At 45.5% G+C, this 20,050-nt stretch overlaps 1 protein-coding gene across 1 annotated transcript; it reads left to right on the forward strand.

The window, feature by feature from the left end:
- Positions 1-3,962: 3,962 nt before the first annotated feature.
- LOC125507003 lies at positions 3,963-13,056 on the forward strand. The gene is made up of 4 exons (XM_048671708.1): positions 3,963-4,145; positions 4,510-4,620; positions 8,925-9,481; positions 10,151-13,056. The coding sequence occupies exons 1-4, from the start codon at positions 3,963-3,965 to the stop codon at positions 10,434-10,436; spliced, it is 1,137 nt and encodes a 378-aa protein (XP_048527665.1). The 3' UTR covers positions 10,437-13,056.
- The last annotated feature ends 6,994 nt before the right edge of the window (positions 13,057-20,050 follow it).

Below are 20,050 nucleotides of genomic sequence, written 5' to 3' on the forward strand. Positions count from 1 at the left end.
ATTTTTTATGTTTATCCTGGGAGAAAAGTGGAGCAGCTCTGTTAAGAGATTGATTAATTGAAGGGAATCATCGAGAAGTTGTTACTATCTTTCATGCATAAAAATAATTTTGGAGGATGCATGGATTGGAGAGATTATGATTACCACAAGCTTATGTGTGTCAATGGTAGTTATCTGTGTATTAGAATATGGATACACATGTAACTATAGCTTCATTGCCCACCTATTTCAGTTTTTTATAAAGTTTTTGTTGCTTAAAATTTTATATTAATCTTCTCCTGTTGCAACGCACGGGCATTTTTTTGCTAGTCTTTTCCTAATAATAAAGCACGGATTGACTCCGTGGGTTCACCGTCACAATACGCTTCTTCCAATGAATTTAAGCTTTCAGTTTTTTTCATCTATATTATTTTCTACATTCAAGGTGGTACTATTTTATCTGCGTATCTTTATCAAAATCAAAATAGATTGCATGATGCGTCTTGGTGGGCTTCATTGTCTGTCTTCTGACTCATGTTTGACCCAATCCAAGAGTCGAGCAAAAATCACACCGAGCTAGGATAGGAAATTGTGTCTGGTACAAACTCATAGATCGATGCACGTATCGAACGTCCCTAAAAACAAGGAGCCCGCCGCCCGTCCCAATCATGCCGGCGCCGCTACAGGGGATCTCTGTTCCCGAACTCGACATCTCCATCTATGCCGTGCGGTACCTCGGATCGGAAGCAGTTTCTGGCTCATCAGCTTCGCAGACGATCGTCAACAACGACGGAGAGATCACCCTGCAGTCATGGCCGTCGATTGCAAGAAGCGCATTGACATCACGGCAGCGCCCGTCCATGCAATTGACTCGACACCTTAGATAGCAGAGAGCGGCGAGGTGGGAGCCGACTATGGGTGCTGGAGGAGAGCCGACCATGGGTGCATCGGCGTGTGTCAGCGGCTGCGTGGAGAGTTCCTTGAGGATCCCGAGTATGAATGTGCCAGAAAAGCTCCCGCTTGACGCCGGCAGCGGAACGCCGAGGAGTGCGCCGCCAACTACTGGTGCGTGGTGTACGTACACAAACCTGTGCAGCAGCAGCGTAAAGGGGACGTGAGTTGGTGCCTGGTGTTGGTAGATGAGTTCGGCAACATGATGATGATCATCACACACTTGGGCGCCGCCGGTGAGACGCTCTAGCTCCGTGTTGCTGTCTTTCTGTACGTACTGATCAATGCGTGTGTAAAGACACGTACTTCTCCATCTATTGATCGCTTTCCATGACGTTATGCCTCCTTTTGCTAACACGTAACTGACCTCTACTCAATCCTCAATATCATGTACGAAACAAGAAATTTTTCTGTACATCCCTTGAACTTTCTTTTTCTATAAATTAATTTGGTTTTGTAAAGGACAGTAACAATTCCATCTGAATCCGTCCAAGCAACGGATCTATGTACTGTAAGTTTTCTCAATTTCTTTTGTTCTTTCTCTCTGTTTTAATTTTTATTTTCATCGCCTTATTTGAACTTTTTTAGGTCAACGACGATTTCACAAAACGATCACTAGAAAACCGACTAAACTTCCAATAGTTCACTGGTCTTTGTTTTGCTCAGTTATATTTATTTTATGCTTACAACCGAACTAGATGACTTGATTATGGCGAAGGGTCAGAGCATGCAGTCTTCTAGACTACATAAGTTATACATGGACGATAAGATATGGTCTCATGCTTAAATTTGCATTTTATTATAGTCAGTATGGTCCAATGTTGTCGTAGTATCCATCAAATATAAAGAGTTAAGTCTATATATATTGCATGAAGTAGCTATATATATACTATAGAACAGGCGCTAGCTACCAATACACATGTCTATATTTTATGTTTGCCTTCTAAAAAGGAGGAAGTAACTATTGGAAACATCATTTTTAGTGCAATATTCCATACTTATATAACTTATTACAAGCATCTTATATACACGCATGATTATGTTTAACACTAACATAAGAAATATCTTGAATTTTCATGGTTATAGATAGAACAAAACATACCAAATAAACTATAATCTAATTATTCTTTTATTTCGTGCCTAGAATACCTCATTTGTTACTGAAAGATAACAACTGCAGAATCTGTTGTTCTAGCCTGAATTAAAATAAGTAAATAATACATTATAAATATTTCAAATATGATAGTCTTCTTTTTTAAGGAAAAGGAGATTGGGATGGGTGAGGAAAGAGAGCAGATAGATTGGGGATTTTTAAGAGAGAGTGAGGCTGCTCTTCATGGTTGATTTATTGTAGAAATTGGATCAGTGCTTGGGGCTGATGTGCTGGTTGATTTACAGATGTGTACAAGCTCAAATGTGGTTCATGCAGATGGTGAACAGTGAGCTCCAATTGAATGTTGTGAAGAAGTGGACATTGTCATCTAGAGATAGCGGTGGTAGCTGAAATTTTCCCAAACGTTGATGTCCTTCAACCATTACACTATAGGAGTTGTTTTCTGAAAGAGATCCCTTTCTGAATTATTAGTTCAAAAAAAAACAAGTACAATTCATCTAGCAGCATACAACCAAATGGACACAGCTAAGCAGGTTATTCAAACACTCTTACAGGAATCTGCTACTTTCGAAGATAACTTACATGATTCTGGAGATTGCTACCCTGTTCTCTCCGAGTTCACTGACCTTCTGCATGGGAGGAGTAGTCTTTCATTTTTTGGCAACTGGATCAACAACCATGCGGTGGCATGCAGAAAAGTATGTTAGATCCATAGACTAATATTTTTGTTTGGTTTCTATGCATTTACTTGTGTCTCGTGTTTCTTAAGAATATCGCCTGATATGTGACTAATAAGTTAAGAGATTGCATCTGCAGTGGTCTGTAGCTACATAGAGGATGACTAGCCATTGACAAGCACGATAATGTTTTTATTTCCTCTTTCAGGCAATCAAGGTTCGACAATTATCTTCATGTTTATTTGAATGAAATGAAATTTGTGGATAGTGCGACTCCATTCATAAACTAGAGCCCAGTAGCATGTTCACCTAGATGGTTATATTTTCTTCTTAGAATAATTTATCATGTGAGAATTAGTCTATGCATTAGAATTATAATTATTTATGTGGCATTGCCTCATAAAGATTTACATTGCAGTCTTGCTAAGTTTCAGTCGACTGAGTCTCAGTCGATGCTATATCCGTGAGATCTTACATTGATATTCGTGAAAAAATATATTTGTTTTTTCTCTCTCTTGCATGTTATGTCACTTGACCAAAACTTGGTTAAATCTCAATCGACTTAGACCTAGCCACACCCTTTTGTTATCTAACAATTGTACACCAACCAATGACGAGACGGTCGAAATCTGCACACATTCAACACTCATTGTGATAAGTGGAATAATAAAGCACGGATTGAGTCTCCGGGTTCACCGTCATGTCTTTTTTCGATGAAGTCCCTGTTTTTTCTGTTAATTATACCCGCAATCCTAATTTTTAAGTCTATGCGAACCGGTACAGGGACAGAAAAGAAAAACAACCACCCGAACGACCCACGACCTTGCCGCCCATCACCACCTCCAGGGCGCCGCCACCACCGGTCTCCGTCCATCCGTCACGCGCCGCCCCCGCCGGCCCCCACCCATCCGCCGCGCGCCGCCCCCGCCCTTTCGCTCCGCGCCGCCCCTGCCCGCCGCCGCGCCCACCCTTACCCGATGTGCCCCAAGCCCCTGCGGCTTTCAACCGCCAGCGTTGCACCTTCCCTAACTCCTCTCTCTCCTTCTCCTCTGCCGCCGCCGCTCCTCTCCATCGGCCGACCAACTCCCACGAGTCATCGCCTCTCGATCCTCCTCCTCTGTGTGTGTGTGTGCTCGATCCGGATCCACCCCTTTCCTGGGTGCAGCTTAGATGAGAGCTCCACTTTCCTGGGTGCAGCATAGAGGAGAGGATGGGCACGGCAAACAGAACTTGAACGCCGGATGGATGAATACTGGCGCTGCCGGGCGCAGACATCATTCTCCTCCTGGCCGAGCTCCTCCACAACACCCCGTCTGCAACCCATGTTTGATGTGCCGCAGGCTGGATGGGGACGCGTGGACCTCCTGCTCCTCCCGACCAAGCTTGATTGTGTGTGCGACCTGCTGACGGCGCTCGGGGTGATGGTGGCTTAACGACGCATCCTCTCCTGTTGTCCCCATGCTCTCTGCCCTTATTTTGTCAACTTATCTCTCTGATTCTTCTTTGGCTACATGCGTAGGTGTTTGAGTTTTAAGGTAGGATAGCAGGAGCGGTGACTAGCATCAAGGAGGAGCAGCAAGAAGCAGCGACAACTAGCTAGCTGCTAGCATGCGCCCCTCTCTCTCATGTACATGGATTTGTAATGGGAAAGTACTTTCTCGGTTTTTTCCACACTTGTGAACCATCTTTTGCTATTCATGAGCATCCACCCACAACCTGTTTGATGTTATGCGTACAACAGACTGAGACACATTTTAATTTTCTGGTCAAACTCTTACCTCTATTTAGAAAATGAAAATGAAGAAGCATGTGTATCTGATGTCGGATCTGCACCTTAAACAAGTGTACCTGATATTCCAAGCTTACAATGTGATCTACACTGAAGCCAAACCGAGCCAGGTGAAATAGAAGTTGATAGATTATTCCGGCGACATGGCTTCAATATATATCATTCGGAAATATGCTTGCGCGGCTCTGCCTATATGTTTACAACTTGTAAATGGCCTGATTTTATCAGTTGTTGCTTGATTAAAGATCAACCAGTTTATGTCTGACATTTGTGTTTCTACATTTATGCAGTACCATTCCAGAGCTCAAGGCATCGGGTACGCTTTACACATAGAGTCTCGCTCAGTTTAGTTTCCATGTAGTGTTAAATTCAGATGAGCTATATTCATTACAAATAGTAAGCTAAAGTAGATTAAAAAAAGATGATAGATTTGTTCAATCCATGTTCGGTTGCTAAACTGACCAAGAGCTGCACTTCAAAGAGCCAACTGTTCAATATAAATCAGCCATAACTTTGTTAGTTTTTCATAACTGTTCAATATCTGATTTTTGTGATCTGGAAAATATTACTGGTTATTTCATAGTAAGATTGTAGAGTTGTTATCCCTCTGTTTTGCTTATCTATTCACTTGCTTATTGTAAATAAATAATTAAATAGTCGGGAGTTGTAATTTCAAGGAAAGAAACAGGAAGCTCTTTGAGGTCTCTGCTATCACACCTGTGCGGGCAGTTCATGGGTACATTTGTTGGTGTTCTGTTCGGATCACTGGAGATTGATCTTTCAGTCACATGCCAATCCATGTTTGCCTGTTTAGTCACATTGAGCTCTTCCAACTTTTATCAAGCTATTCCAAGCATCATATTTGAAATAGCTTATGTTTTATAGGTATTGACCTACAAGTTTGTTGCTGAATATGACTATCAATTTGTTAACAGTCTAGCAAAAATAATTATTACTCATGCGAAATACATCAACTACCCAAAAAGTGTGTATGAGGAAGAAATTATTAACAGCTTGATAAACATCATGATCAATCCGTCTGAAACATAATGTATTTTCTAGACTGTTAATAATTATTACAAGTATTAATAGTTTATTTTTGCTGAATATACGTGAGAGAGAGTCATTGCGAAATGACGCCGAACATAAAGAGAGACAGAGATGTAGAGTGGAGAAAGGAGTAATTCGAAGGTTAAAAAGGTCGACGATGACGCCTAATGTACATGAGTCCTAAAGATATATGATACACACACTTGGCATAGAACCATAGAATGTGCATCCTAAAGATAGAGTATGCATGCCCCGTAGCAATGCACAGGCTCATTTACTATATATGATAGTTTAACATTCAGGCGGACAACACAACCACGACTGTCAAAGGGCCTAAGAAGGATAAGCGGCAACACAGGTACGGTGCCATGTTAAAATATAGGACATGGATCTATGCGTCATGATTCATACATATTGGGCTAAAGGCATGTGATTTTTTTTTCTGTTGTAACGCACGGGCATTTTTGCTAGTAATAATAAAGTACGGATTGAGTCTCCGAGTTCACCGTCATAATACGCTTTCTTTCCGTAAATTTACGCTTTCAGTTTTTTTTTCAACACGTCTATATTTATTTTCTATATCCAAGATGGTACTATTTTTTGCCCATCTATCGTCCGTCCACTTTGCCTATATTATTTTCTCCATAAGTCAAAGACGTCTCGCTCCTCGACATGGGCCTGCAGGCCATCCGTTGGCTTCAGCTCCTAAAAAAGAGTACAATAGCTGTTTGGATCAAATTCACGACCTTCTCTGCTGTCCACATCGCTCCTTTAGATATAAGCGAACCAGTTCATATATCTAAGTTGTCTAGAGAATCTTCCTGCAAAAAAAAAGTTGTCTAGAGAATCATGCGAGGGCGGGAGAGGAAAGGAAGGCACCGAGGGCGGTGGCGCTGGTGCTCCTCCGGCGATGATTCGGACTCCGTCGAGACGAGCCGGCAGCTAGGCGCTCGGGCGCGACCGCGTCGTTGCCTGACGGAGAACACGAGGGCCACGCGGGGGATGGAAGAGGAAAGGAAGGCACAGAGGGCGGCGGCGTTGGTGCTCCCTCCGGCGACGTGATGGACTCCGGCGAGACGAGCTAGCGGCTGGGCGCTTGGGTGCGAACACGTCCTTCCCTGATGGAGAAGGCGAGAGGCCATGCGGGGAGGGAGGGAAGGCCGTTGGCGGCTTGGCGCACGGGAGTAGAGAGCGGGGCAGCGACATCCCATGGCGCGCGGGTGTGTAGCCGGTAGCCCGTGGCATGTGGCCGATGGAGCGGCCGATCCAATGGCGCAGGCGGCCAGCGGCGGTGCGTCCCAGGACAGGAGTCGTGGATCCGAGTCGGAAGAGAACGGCAGTCAAAAACCATGGGATGGCTGCGATCGACCAGTCCATATACGGTTGGAGGAGCGCCAGCGAGGCGGCTTGTTTCTTCTAGACAAGCCGGGTGTTAGGTTAGCGTGCACACATGTTTGACCGCGGTATACATTATTTTTAATCATGGGACTATAAAAAACTACGAGTCTACGTGGACATGTCAGCGTGCACTGTTGGTTCTCCGAACTAGGCAAATGTTGGTTTTAATTTTTTTAAGGATGTTGGGTTTATTTTAATACAATACAGACGCATGCGTTCAGAGCATCGTCTTTGATTTACAAAGTCACCACACATGGCTTATAGTCGTAGGGAACATCTCCTCTCAATAAATGCGTATCTTCGAAAATCTCATTGAATTTAATGTCGTAAATTTCGAAGTAACGCCCCAAAGAATCCTGTTGTTAATTGATCCATCATTTTCATCATCGTCAAACTTATCCTCTATATCCTCGCAAAAAAAAAAACTTATCCTCTATATGTCTAGCCTGATTAATGATAATTGGCGTTTGCTTTATAGCGAAGCACATCAATTTTTTTTTTCCGTTGCAACGCATGGACATGTTTGACTCAGACTTTCAATTGTTTTTCACCTATATTATTCTCTACATGTACGAGGTGGCACTATTCATCTCAGGTGGCACTATATATAGGACCTATTGCTGTATATAGCGACCATCCATATTTTTTCGTCCGTGGTCGCTGTCACTATGTCTGACTCATACGGCCCATCGAAATTTTCATCAAACGTCTATATGGCCCAGGTCAGACGGCCCAACTTCTGTATAAAAGAAGGCACAAAAAACTGCTAGCAAGTGGGATCGAACTCACAACCTCCACACCAAACATGACAAGCCGTTGCCAAGTTGAGCTAGAATGTGTTTGTGTTTGAACAAAAGATTTCACACATGTCAAATAGTCCCAGGCGGCCGATGCAAAAAAATTCTGGACTAAGCTGGATAGCAACATATGAGAATACAATGCTGATTAACCAATTAAATAGTCACACCTCGCTCCCTTAGATCTAATTTTCACAATTTCTATACGTCTGGATTTTCTTTTGCATATTGAGGAGCCATCTCAGGAATCATTAAGGAGGAAACCAGACGTCTCATAATAAGGAAAGAGGCATTGAGAGAATATAAGGAAAGAAAGAGGGATTGAGATAATAAGGAAAGAACGACGGATTTCAGATGTGATAAAAAACAAAGAATGAGGGTGCGGGAAGATGCGGCAGAAAAGAAAGGGATCGGCCATGATGATTGAGGACTCAAGAAGGATTCCATCTCTGAAAGAAAAAGGTCAATGTCGTGCTGGGGAGCTCATATATGGAGAAACCATATTTGAAACAAAGACATGTACGGCCACACTCCATTATGAGTCAGAAATATATAAAATAACATGCGTATAATTTTTTTATGGAACATGCAAGTTGAGACTTGAGCACATACAAAAAAATATAAGCATATACAAAATTAGATGTCTTTGCACTCGAAAAAAACTAAAATCGTGGCTGATCAAGATTTTGAGTTATTCAAAAAAGTATTTTTTTTGTGGGGGAGTTATTCAAAAAATTAATGGGATGCACGAACGCATGGCTTACACAACATCACCCACAGCGGACATAACCTGACCATGCAATCGGATCATCATCACATGTGCGACCGGTCTCCCAAATCATGCAATTTGGTGCAAAAATATCATAATTTACCGTCTCCCAAATCATGCAATTTGGTGCAAAAATATCATAATTTACCTACATGGCCGAGGCCGATGAATTTCTTCTTTTGTGTCTAAATTTGTTGGACCGCTTCATTTATAACTCTATGCTTTATTATTAGGGAGATGATTGAGTCTTCGGATTCACCGTCATGGAGTTTTTGCAGAGAAGCCCCCGTGTTTTTAGTATTCAAGCCGCAATCCTATTTTAAGTGACTATAGAGAAAACGTTTCATTTTTCCAGAAAACACCCTATCGTTTGGTATATTCAACCCGCAGTTCTTTTTAGTGGAGAGGCGTGGAGGAGATATGCCGGTCTCTGTCGCCCTGTCGTGGATCGCCACGGCTGCCAACACCCGGCGCCGCCTCCTTCGCTGCTGATCAACGCCGCCACCACGCCAGGCACTGCCTTCGCCTCGCCGTCGTCCCCCTGTGTCAACTTCCGCCTCCACCGCGCGCAAAACCAATCGCCATCGCGCCCCCGCTCCCGTTACGCTTGGCCTCCCTTGCTGGCGGCCCTGCCCAGTGCGGCCTTCCTCACCACGCGCTGCCTCCTGTGTCGCCAGCATCACGCCCAGCGTCGCCTCCCTCTCCGGCGCGCCTGCAGCCTCCACCGTACAATGGAGTCGCCGCCGCTGCCACCCCCTTCCCTGGACGTGCTTCCTGTTTGCAACAATCAAGGTGGATTAAAGCGGCCGTGAGGTCAAGGAGAGGGAAGGTCCAGGCATCGGAGAGGAGGAAGAAGGTGGTGAAAGCTGTTCTGTTGCTGCTGATCCTTTCCAAGCTAGACACGCCCATGTTTTGTTGCTGCCGATCCTGTATCATAGTGCCCACAATATGTTTGAGGTAATGTCCACCAGGTTGCTTTTTGATTAATTATTAGTTCAGTTATTACATGGACCTGTGAAGATACTTTAGTTTGATCGAGTCCATATAATTGAGTTTGATCGAGTCAAACATGGAGGAGTAACATCTATATATAGAGATTGATAATAAGTAAGCCAATGCCCGATTCAGTTCTTAGCTCTTATGTCTACATATGCAATGACTGAATATTACGACAGCCAGCTCAGTATTCAGAGGTAGAGGAATAGCCTGCAAGTGCACGTATTCGTGATGCTTGCGCGGCGAGCCTTCTTCCTGGCCACCACCGGCACCACCAACGCCACCGGGAAGTATTCATCCGCCAATCCAGTTGCGGCGGCGCCCTCCTCCGAGACACTCTCAGCGAGCCCCCTCACCTAATCAACCCCATCCTGTTGTGTCACGTCTTCCTTCAATCCGGCGGACATCGACTCGCCGGCTCGGCTCTAGACTCACTGGCGAGTGGACCGGCGAGGGAAGATTATGGCATGGAGATTAGTCACTATATGCAAAAGGTGCACCTACTTTGTTTTGTTATTAGTATTACCAACAGTAAAGTGCATGAATGGGAACTGAGAGTTTGAGACAGGCTTGCAGTAAGCTGTAAGCCGCGACCATACAATTTTAGTATCTATTCGTGTGTCCGTGCAGGAAAACGGAGAACGCCTCCAACACGATAGCCATGGGTGCCCGACCCGGATTTCACATATTCTTCGGTGTCATAAGAAGGAAGCCTCGACCGGATCACATCGCAAGTTCTAAAGACAAACGGTCCAATGTCGCCTCCGCCAACTTCGCGGGAAGACCATCCACCGTTGTCTCTGTGGACTTCGCTGCAAGACCATCCGCCGTTGCCTCCGCCGACTTTGCCGGAAGACCATCAGTTGTCATCTCCGCCTACTTCGCCGCAGGTATCTTTTTTTTTTGCAAATTATGATGCAACTATTTTTGATTTACAACCAGAGCTTACTGATGGTTATAGGATGAAAAAACGCGCATATAAGTTGCAAGATTTTGAATAGCAATTTCTATGTATATGTTCTCCTGCACTTGTGCTGATAAACTCACTCACTCACTCACATGGACTGTGGTTAATTAGAAGAGACAGTCACATGTGAGGATGAAAGCTTGGATCAGCTTCTGTAGTCGCTATCTTTCATTTACAACCGAGTTTTCTTATGGTTATAGGATAGAAACTTTGTATTATTTTGCCATCTTCTTTCCTTCGTGAAACTAGCTGCAGCAAGTAGCAATTTAAACTGATGCGAGAAAGTATCTATCTTTAATGTCCAACTGAAGATTTTTCAGTTGAAAACATCAACCAAGATACAACAAATCCTCATGGTCAGCAATCTTACCGTTATAAAGTTTCAGTCATCCTTTTAGATAATTAGGCCTGAGCTCGTTAACTTCCCATCTTAAGAAACTGTTGTCAAGGTAGTAGTGGATGCTGCAATTGATAATTACTTGTGCTCTGAGATGGTGGCTCCTAAAAATGATTCAGCACATCCTTGTGATTTTGAAGACAAAAAAGAAAGAGAGTTCTCTTACTTGCTGGATATACTATTACTAATTGCTTCTGCATTGAGTATCAGCTGTATAAGGTGCGCCAGTCCCTTTGACTATTTTGCATGCAATGATATGTTTGGCATGCTTGAAAAAATACAAGAAACTTACTAAGTGGTCAAGGGCACAAAGTAAAACTTACTGTAACTTAGCTACCAATGTAACATACTACTGGTCAGGTTTTACCACTCACCATTAATATGCTGATGGAGTTCTCCAATTCTGAAAACAAATTCACCATGCATTGAATGGATCATTCAATTGTGCAATGCAAATGGTGTGTCCTCTGTTAGTCAGAGGATCTGAGAATCGGGATAGATCAGGATGGGTTTCATATGTGAAATTTTGCTTAATGGATGCTTCAAGTTTCCTCTAATCAGCAGACCTATGGGATACGGGCCTCTGTTTGCCCCTGGTACTCCTGATGCAGGAGCTACACTTCCAGTTTGACTGCCTGAGGGAAGGGTCTCGCTTCAGTTGCTTTGGGTCATTATATGTTTTTTTTTGTTGAAGGGTGGTACATGCGCTTAACCGTGTCCAGAACTGAACTTTAGTAGTAGGGACAGCAAAATTATCTGAAAAATACTGTATAAATGGTCATAGAATGCCAAACAGTTAAGAAAAACTGTAAAGAAATGCGAACCGAAAGGAAGGGGAAAATTGTTTTCTAATGTTAGAAGTCCGATTGAACTCAGTAGTGGTTATCTTATCTCTGTTGGCTCTATGATAACCTTCTTATATATGCAAGTTACTCTGAAGCAGCAAGATAAACAAGGTGATGTATCATGAAAATAGGGTCTACGTAGCATAATCTAATTTGTGTATCTTTTCTCCTACATTCATTTCTTTACTTTGGTCCATAAGTTTCCAGAGATCTATTTGAAACAACTAACCTGTCCTACTAGCCTGTCCTTTTTTCTAGAATGTATAAGCCGTAAAACTGTACTTATTTTTAATATATGTTGAAGCATTTGGTACCAACAGATTTTTCCGCAACTAACATTGCGCATATTTGTCATGGTTGGATTTTGTTTAATATTGAAAACCTAAGATTAGAACTGTATACCAGGGGTCATGGTTAGAAGTTGAATGATAAGGGATGAAATAATTGATTTTGGGTCATAAATCAAATCAAATGTGATGATTCTTTCTCCCGTTGCAACGCACGAGCCCTTTTGCTAGTAATTTAAAAAGAAGGGAGAAAAGTTGTAGGAGGTCGAACCGTGCTCTAGGTCTGTTCGCATTGTGCCTCCGCCAACGACCAAGGTATTTTAAGTGCATAATTATGCATGCGCGATGCGAACTTCGCGAGCATATGCGACGAACGACGGAGGCAGAACTGCTAATCCAGCTCAAAAATTGGCCGGTCTTGTGCAGTAGAGGCCGGTGGCTTAATGGCATATAAGTTATGCAGTTTAACGAGTCCACTTTGTACTTCGGCTGTGATGGCCGTGGTATACTCCTCGGAACGGAGGGGTTGTTCCTTTTTCCAGTGATCGTTATCACGCCGCATGGACCGGGCATCTTAAGCTTTTGATAGGCGTAGTGTGGGACCACATTGAAACGAGCGAACGCGGTCTGCCCAAGCAGTGCATGGTATCCACTGCAGAATGGAACAATATTAAAGATCAAGGCTTCGCTTCAAAAGTTGTCTGGCGAACCGAAGATGACTTCCAGTGTGATTCAGCCCGTACAGTGAGCTTCTTCGCAAGGTATTACACCTTTGAAGGCGGTTGTGGTGGGCTTGATCCTTGAGGTATCAATGCCCATTTTGCGAACAATGTCTTGATAGAGCAAATTAAGGCTATTGCCGCCGTCCAGAAGGAATCGTGTGAGATGGAATCCATCGATGATTGGGTCGAGGACCAAAGCTGCCAAACCTTTGTGACGGATATCTGTTGGGTAGTCATTGCGATCAAAAGTGATCGGACAGACTGCCGATGGGCTAAATTTTGGTACGACCAGCTTTATGGCGTAGTCGTCTCGTGGTACGCATTTGCGCTCCCTCATAGGGATATGCGTCACAAATATCATGTTTATTGTTTTTACTTCGGGGGGGGGGGAATTGCTTTTGTCCCTCGGTGTTTGGCTGGCGAGTCTCCTCATCTTCACCGTCACTAGGCGGCCCCTTCCCTTTGTGTTCGGCGTTGAGCTTGCCTGCTTGTTTGAAAACCCAACAATTTTTGTTGGTATGGTTGGCGGGTTTGTCAGGGCTGCCATGAATTTGACAGGGCCGATCCAGTATCCTATCTAAACTGGATGGGCCATCTTTGTTTGCCTTGATTGGCTTCTTCTGTTGACCGGATTTGGAACCACTGAATCCGGCGTTGACCGCCGTGTCTTGGGTTCCTACATTATTGTTTCGACGCTTGTTTTTATTGCGTCGAGGCTTGCCATTGCCGTCCCTGACCTCAGAGATGCTAGGATCGCTGGTGCTATTGTTTCGGCGAGCCCGCCAGCTGTCTTCTCCCACGCAGAAGCGGGTCATCAGTGCGGTAAGAGTTGCCATAGGCTTTGGTTTTTCTTGGCCGAGGTGACGGGCCGGCCATTCGTCTCGGACGCTATGTTTAAAAGCCGCTAGGGCTTCGGCATCCGGACAGTCGACGATTTGGTTCTTTTTAATTAAGAACCTAGTCCAGAGCTTCCTGGTGGACTCTCCAAGCTGCTAGATGATGTGACTGAGGTCATCGGCATCCGGAGGCCGGACATATGTACCTTGGAAGTTGTCGCGAAAGGCGTCTTCCGAGTCTTCCCAGTTGCTAATAGAGTTTTCTGGGAGGCTGTTTAGCCAGTGTCGGGCTGGTCCCTTTAATTTTAGTGGGAGGTATTTGATGGTGTGAAGATCATCACCGCGAGCCATATGAATATGGAGAAGAAAGTCCTCAATCCATACCACGGGATTTGTTGTTTCATCATACGATTCGATATTCATAAGGTTGAACCCTTCTGGGAATTCATGCTCCATTACTTCATCAGTGAAGCAGAGGGGGTGTGCAGCACCTCTATATCGGGCCAAGTCGCGACGCAGCTCGGATGGAGTCCGTCTACGGTTTTCGGCCCGGGCGTGATTATGCTTGTCACATCCAGCTGGATAGCCGTCGCGCGTCGGTGCACGCCCCCGCGATCCGTAGATCGATCTGGCCTGGCCTGCTCTATTGTCCAGGTCTTGCCGCAGGTCATATGTATATTCCTGAGCTGTTATGTCTCTATTTTTACGGCGAGGTAGTATGTGCTGGTGTTCGGCTTTAGTTAACGTTTTGTCCCGGCCACGAGGTGGTCGGTCAGCCGCATTACACGCTGATGGTGCGGACTCAAGGGCCTCACCGTCAAATTGGGGTAGCAGTTTATGCTTCGGGTAACTTTTGATTGGGCGCTCGAGGCCGTATTCCTCGGCTGCCAGGACATTAGTCCACCTATCGTTGAGCAGATCTTGATTAGCTTGCAGCAGCTGTTGCTTCTTTTTTAGGCTCCTTGCAGTGGCAATTAGCCGGTGCTTAAAGCGCTCCTGCTCGAGAGCTTCCTCGGGCACGATAAAATCCTCGTTGCCGAGGCTCACCTCATCCTCAGAGAGAGGAAGATAATTGTTGTCCTCCGAGTCTTCGTTTTCAGCCTGTTCATCGGGGCTAACTTGCCCATCTTCCCGGTTGTCCTGTTCGGAGGTCGGCTCGACGGGTTCTTCCTTGTTTTCGGCATCGTCCAGAGTGTTGTTGCCTCCTATGCCAGTATTGTTGTCTTTTCCATGGCGTGATTTAGAGCAGCGCTGTCGGCATTTTGGTTGTATCTCGGGAGGTTTATCCTCTACTGGATTTTTCTCATTATCGTCGTCACCCTGCTTGGGTGTATCCACCATGTACATGTCATACGAAGAGGTGGCTGTCCAGCGTCCAGTAAACGGCGGGCTTTGGGCCTGCTCTTTTCCGGCATCGCCGTCCATACCGCCGATGTCTTCGGAGTCGTAATCGAGCATGTCAGTTAAGTCCTCGACAATGGCAATGAATTGGGTGGTGGGTGGGACGTAAAATTCCCCGTTCTCAGCCCCTAGTCTGGGATGGGCGTAGTTCGGATGTTGCTCCTTCGTAATGACGAGGGATCGCATCAAGTCCAAAGCCTCGCTTAAAGGCGAGGTTTCGCCAGGGAGAAGTGAATCCATGGAGTATGGCGGGAAGGGGATTCCTCAGCCGAGCTCACACGATGCTGACTCCGAGAGTTTGGAGCCAGTGTCCGGGGAAGAGTCCGGCTTTGTGATGGTTGCCAGCGACAGTGCTTCCTCCGGCTCTCCCGTACTGGGCTTAGTGACCACAGATAGTCCGGCGGGTTTAGAAATCCCGTCTTCGGACCTGGCGATGCGCTCCGGCTCTAAGGCCAGAGAGGAGGTTGGGGTCATGAATCCTTGGAAGATCAAGTCTCCTGGGATGTCAGCGACATAATCCAAGTTTCCATAACTAATCTGGTGACCTAGGGCGTAGCTGTCGATCTGCTCTAGATGGCCAAGCGAGTTGGCCCGTAGTACGAAGCCGCCAAACACAAAGATCTGACTGGGGAGGAAAACCTCCCCAGGGCAGCATTGTTGTAGATGATTGATGGAGCCATCGAACCTTCTGGTGACGACGCATCAAAACTCTCAATGAAAGCACCAATGTCGGTGTCAAAACCGGCGGATCGCGGGTAGGGGGTCCCGAATTGTGCGTCTAGGGTCGATGGTAACAGGAGACAGGGGACACGATGTTTTACCTAGGTTTGGGACCTCCTGATGGAGGTAATACCATACGTCCTGCTTGATTGATCTTGATGAATATGAGGATTACAAGAGTTGATCTACCACGAGATCGTAATGGCTAAACCCTATATGTCTAGCCTGTATGATTGTGATTGCCTCTACAGACTAAACCCTCCGGTTTATATAGACACCGGAGGGGCCTAGGGTTGTACAGAGTCAGTTTACAAAGGAAGGAATCTACATATCCGAACGCCAAGCTTGCCATCCACGCAAAGGAGAGTCCTATCCGGACACCGTAGGAAGTCTTCTGTCTTGTATCTTCATAGCTAATTAGTACGACCCATGTTACATAGTCCGGACGCCCGAGGACCCCTTAATCCAGGACTCCCTCACTAGGAGGCCATGGTTGGAGTGGTGCCAACAGAAGGAAGGGACCAGAGGAGAATGAGTGTGGGTCTTTGGCTATGGTTGGGAGCTGGGGATCAAGTTAATATAGCGGGCGAATGGCAACGAGCTGCGACAGACGGATGGACGGCTGGCGCCAGAGTAGGTTCGCCGGCAGCCGCGTGTCATTAATGTGGGCGGCGGACGGAAGGATGGCCGTGGCATCGTTAACACTGAGCAGTCGCTTGCACCGGGATGCCGCACGGGTGGCGCTTTCTCGGCCGTCGTGCTGCTACAATGTCGGCGCCAGTGAGAGGTCGCATCGGGCGTGAATGCAGACGCTGCTTCAGTGACTTAACTACAGGTGCGTTGGGTCACTGACATGTGGGCCCAACAGGCATCTAGCCCGCATGTTAGTGTAACAACTGCACCTGCTGTTAAGTCTGGTGAATGTGGCATTGGCGTTCTGGAGAGACGGTGACTATTTCAGGCGGGAAGCGCGCGTTAGCGATGGAAGGGGTTCCGATAGGCCAGGGCGGTCAGACGCTGGCGTGGTGGTAAAATGTGAACTCATGGATGACGAGCCTTTGAAGAGTATGCGGCACGTATTGACAACCAGGCGTCCATGCAACCGCTCTTGTCGCGAGCTAGCCTTCGACGACCACCATTAGACACCACACAACCATGCATAACATACGAATAATGGACGAATCGATCAGACACACACTCGTGTGTAGTGGCACTATGATCGGTTGCTCACGATAGTACATACTCCGTACCATAGTACCCTCTCTAGCTAGGCTGTTTTATAGATTGTCATTGTGATGGACGATATACATGAGCAAGGCGCCGAGTCATGAGTATGACAGTTGGTGTTGAACCAGGTGAATACTCCCTCCGTTCCAAATTACTCGTCGTGGTTTTAGTTCAAATTTGTACTAAAACCATGACGAGTAATTTGGAACGGAGGGAGTACATGCTCGGTGTTCGTGGAGGCCTCCAGCAAACATCTAAACAGTAATATCAGGCACCGCCGAGGCGCACAGGTGACGGGCTCGCCGTTTGCATTGCGCCATGAGCAGGACTTTTATTTAGAGGGCGACGTGCATGCATGAGCATGGTTTGACAGCATGAGCATCACTGTCTGGCTGTCTCCACGCGTACATGCTACTTGCCTCTGTGGACGGTGTGCACTAATGTGTGCATCACATATAATATAAAAAAATCTGTTTGTGCATTTAACGCGAAGTATTTCATTTTGATTTGGCTGACGAGTGTGCGTTGCAGCGACGAGTCCGTGGTTTGATTCTTCACATACGCATAATTTTGGTTTTTATTTCTTTCTCCACTGACAGGTAGGTCCGCATAGATAGATAGATAAAGAACACGAGCTGATGAGGCGCATGCGGACTGTTTGACTAGTCAACCAGACAAATACAGAGCTAACGCTGAGCCAGTGACTGCATAATCACCATATCTCATATACAATGATCAAAGTGAGCTATCAAGACAACTTCGATGATCGCCAATGCATTTTACTCGGTAATAAATGACCAGGATTGAAGGGGAATCCAAATTTCCTTCGTCGTCTGTCCTTGAGCTCTTGACAAACCAATGCACTATACGGTTGTCCGGCAACTCCACCCCAGAGCTGTCACCTAGCATCGTTCCACCGCTCCGCACACTAATCGGTAAGGAAGCGATGGCATCCTGCCGCGCCGAGTTCCTCGCCGCCCACGACTGCACACACAATGGTAGGGAAGCAATGGCATCCCGCTGTGACGAGTTCATCGCCGCTCGCGACCTTACACCTATGTGGGTGGAATTTGAAGCTGCCAAGGCCGAATGGGCAGTAGAGCAAGAGGCGGCCAAAGCCGCATAGAGGGAGCGGAAAAGTCAGAAAGCACTCAAGAAAAGAGAGGCACGCTGCTGCAAGAAAGAAGAGGACGCACGCGCTGCTGCGGAGAGGTCGGCGGAGATCCAAGCATGGTGGGGTGTCGCCGACAAAGCCGGGAAGGAGAACGACGGTTGATGACCCACAAGTATAGGGGATCTATCGTAGTCCTTTCGATAAGTAAGAGTGTCGAACCCAACGAGGAGACGAAGGAAATGATAAGCGGTTTTCAGCAAGGTATTCTCTTCAAGTACTGAAATGAGTGGTAACAGATAGTTTTGTGACGAGATAATTTGTAACGAGCAACAAGTAACAAAAGTAAATAAAGTGCACCAAGGTGGCCCAATCCTTTTTGTAGCAAAGGACAAGCCTGGACAAACTCTTATATAAGGAAAAGCGCTCCCGAGGACACATGGGAATATCGTCAAGCTAGTTTTCATCACGTTCATATGATTCGCGTTCGGTACTTTGATAATTTGACATGTGGGTGGACCGGTGCTTGGGTGTTGTTCTTACTTGAACAAGCATCCCACTTATGATTAACCTCTATTGCAAGCATCCGCAACTACAACAAAAGTATTAAGGTAAACCTAGCCATAGCATGAAACATATGGATCCAAATCAGCCCCTTATGAAGCAACGCATAAACTAGGGTTTAAGCTTCTGTCACTCTGGCAACCCATCATCTACTTATTACTTCCCAATGGCTTCCTCTAGGCCCAAATAATGGTGAAGTGTTATGTAGTCGATGTTCACATAACACCACTAGAGGCTAGACAACATACATCTCATCAAAATATCGAACGAATACGAAATTCACATGACTACTAATAGCAAGACTTCTCCCTTGTCCTCGGGAACAAATGTAACTACTCACAAAGCATATTCATGTTCATAATCAGAGGGGTAATAATATGCATAAATGATCTGAACATATGATCTTCCACCAATTAAACCAACTAGCATCAACTACAAGGAGTAATTAACACTACTAGCAACCTACTAGCACCAATCCCGGACTTGGAGACAAGAATTGGATACAAGAGATGAACTAGGGCTTTGAGATGAGATGGTGCTGATGAAGATGTTGATGGAGATTGCCCTCTCTCGATGAGAGGATCGTTGATGATGAGGATGGCGATGATTCCCCCCTTCGGGAGGGAAGTTTCCTCGGCAGAACAGCTCTGTCGGAGCTCTAGATTTGATCCGCCAAGGTTCCGCCTCGTGGCGGTGGAGTTTCGTCCCGAAAGGTTGCTTCTTATTTTTTCTCGACGAAAGACTTCATATAGGAGAAGATGGTCATTGGAGAGCCACCAGGGGGGCCACGAGGTAGGGGGGCGCGCCCTAGGGGGGGGGGTGCACCCCCCACCCTCGTGAGAAGGGTGTGGGCCCCCTAGTCTTCATCTTTGGCGAGGATTTTTCATTATTTATTATAAGGTGTTCCGTGGAGTTTCAGGACTTTTGGAGTTGTGCAGAATAGGTCTCTAATATTTGCTCCTTTTCCAGCCCAGAATTCCAGCTGCCGGCATTCTCCCTTCTTATGTAAACCTTGTAAAATAAGAGAGAATAGCCATAAGTATTGTGACATAATGTGAAATAACAGCCTATAATGCAATAAATATCGATATAAAAGCATGATGCAAAATGGACGTATCAACTCCCTCAAGCTTAGACCTCGCTTGTCCTCAAGTGAAAGCCGATAACAATAAATATGTCCCCATGTTTAGAGGTAGAGGCGTTGATAAAAATAAAATACGGACATGAGGGCATCATGATTATTCTCATAACGGCAACATATATAGATATTGTCATATGATTACTTATGTTCAAGTGATGATCTATTCACAATGTAAAAGTATGAATCAGAAACCTTATTGAGAACCAACAAACTATAACCTCAGTCATTGAAGCAACTGCAATTTATCATAACATCAAAAAGAGTCTATGTTAGAGCTAAAAAGTAAGTCCACATACTCAACTATCATCTAGT

The sequence above is a fragment of the Triticum urartu genome, chromosome 5, assembly GCF_003073215.2.
Source record: "Triticum urartu cultivar G1812 chromosome 5, Tu2.1, whole genome shotgun sequence".
NCBI lineage: Eukaryota > Viridiplantae > Streptophyta > Magnoliopsida > Poales > Poaceae > Triticum > Triticum urartu.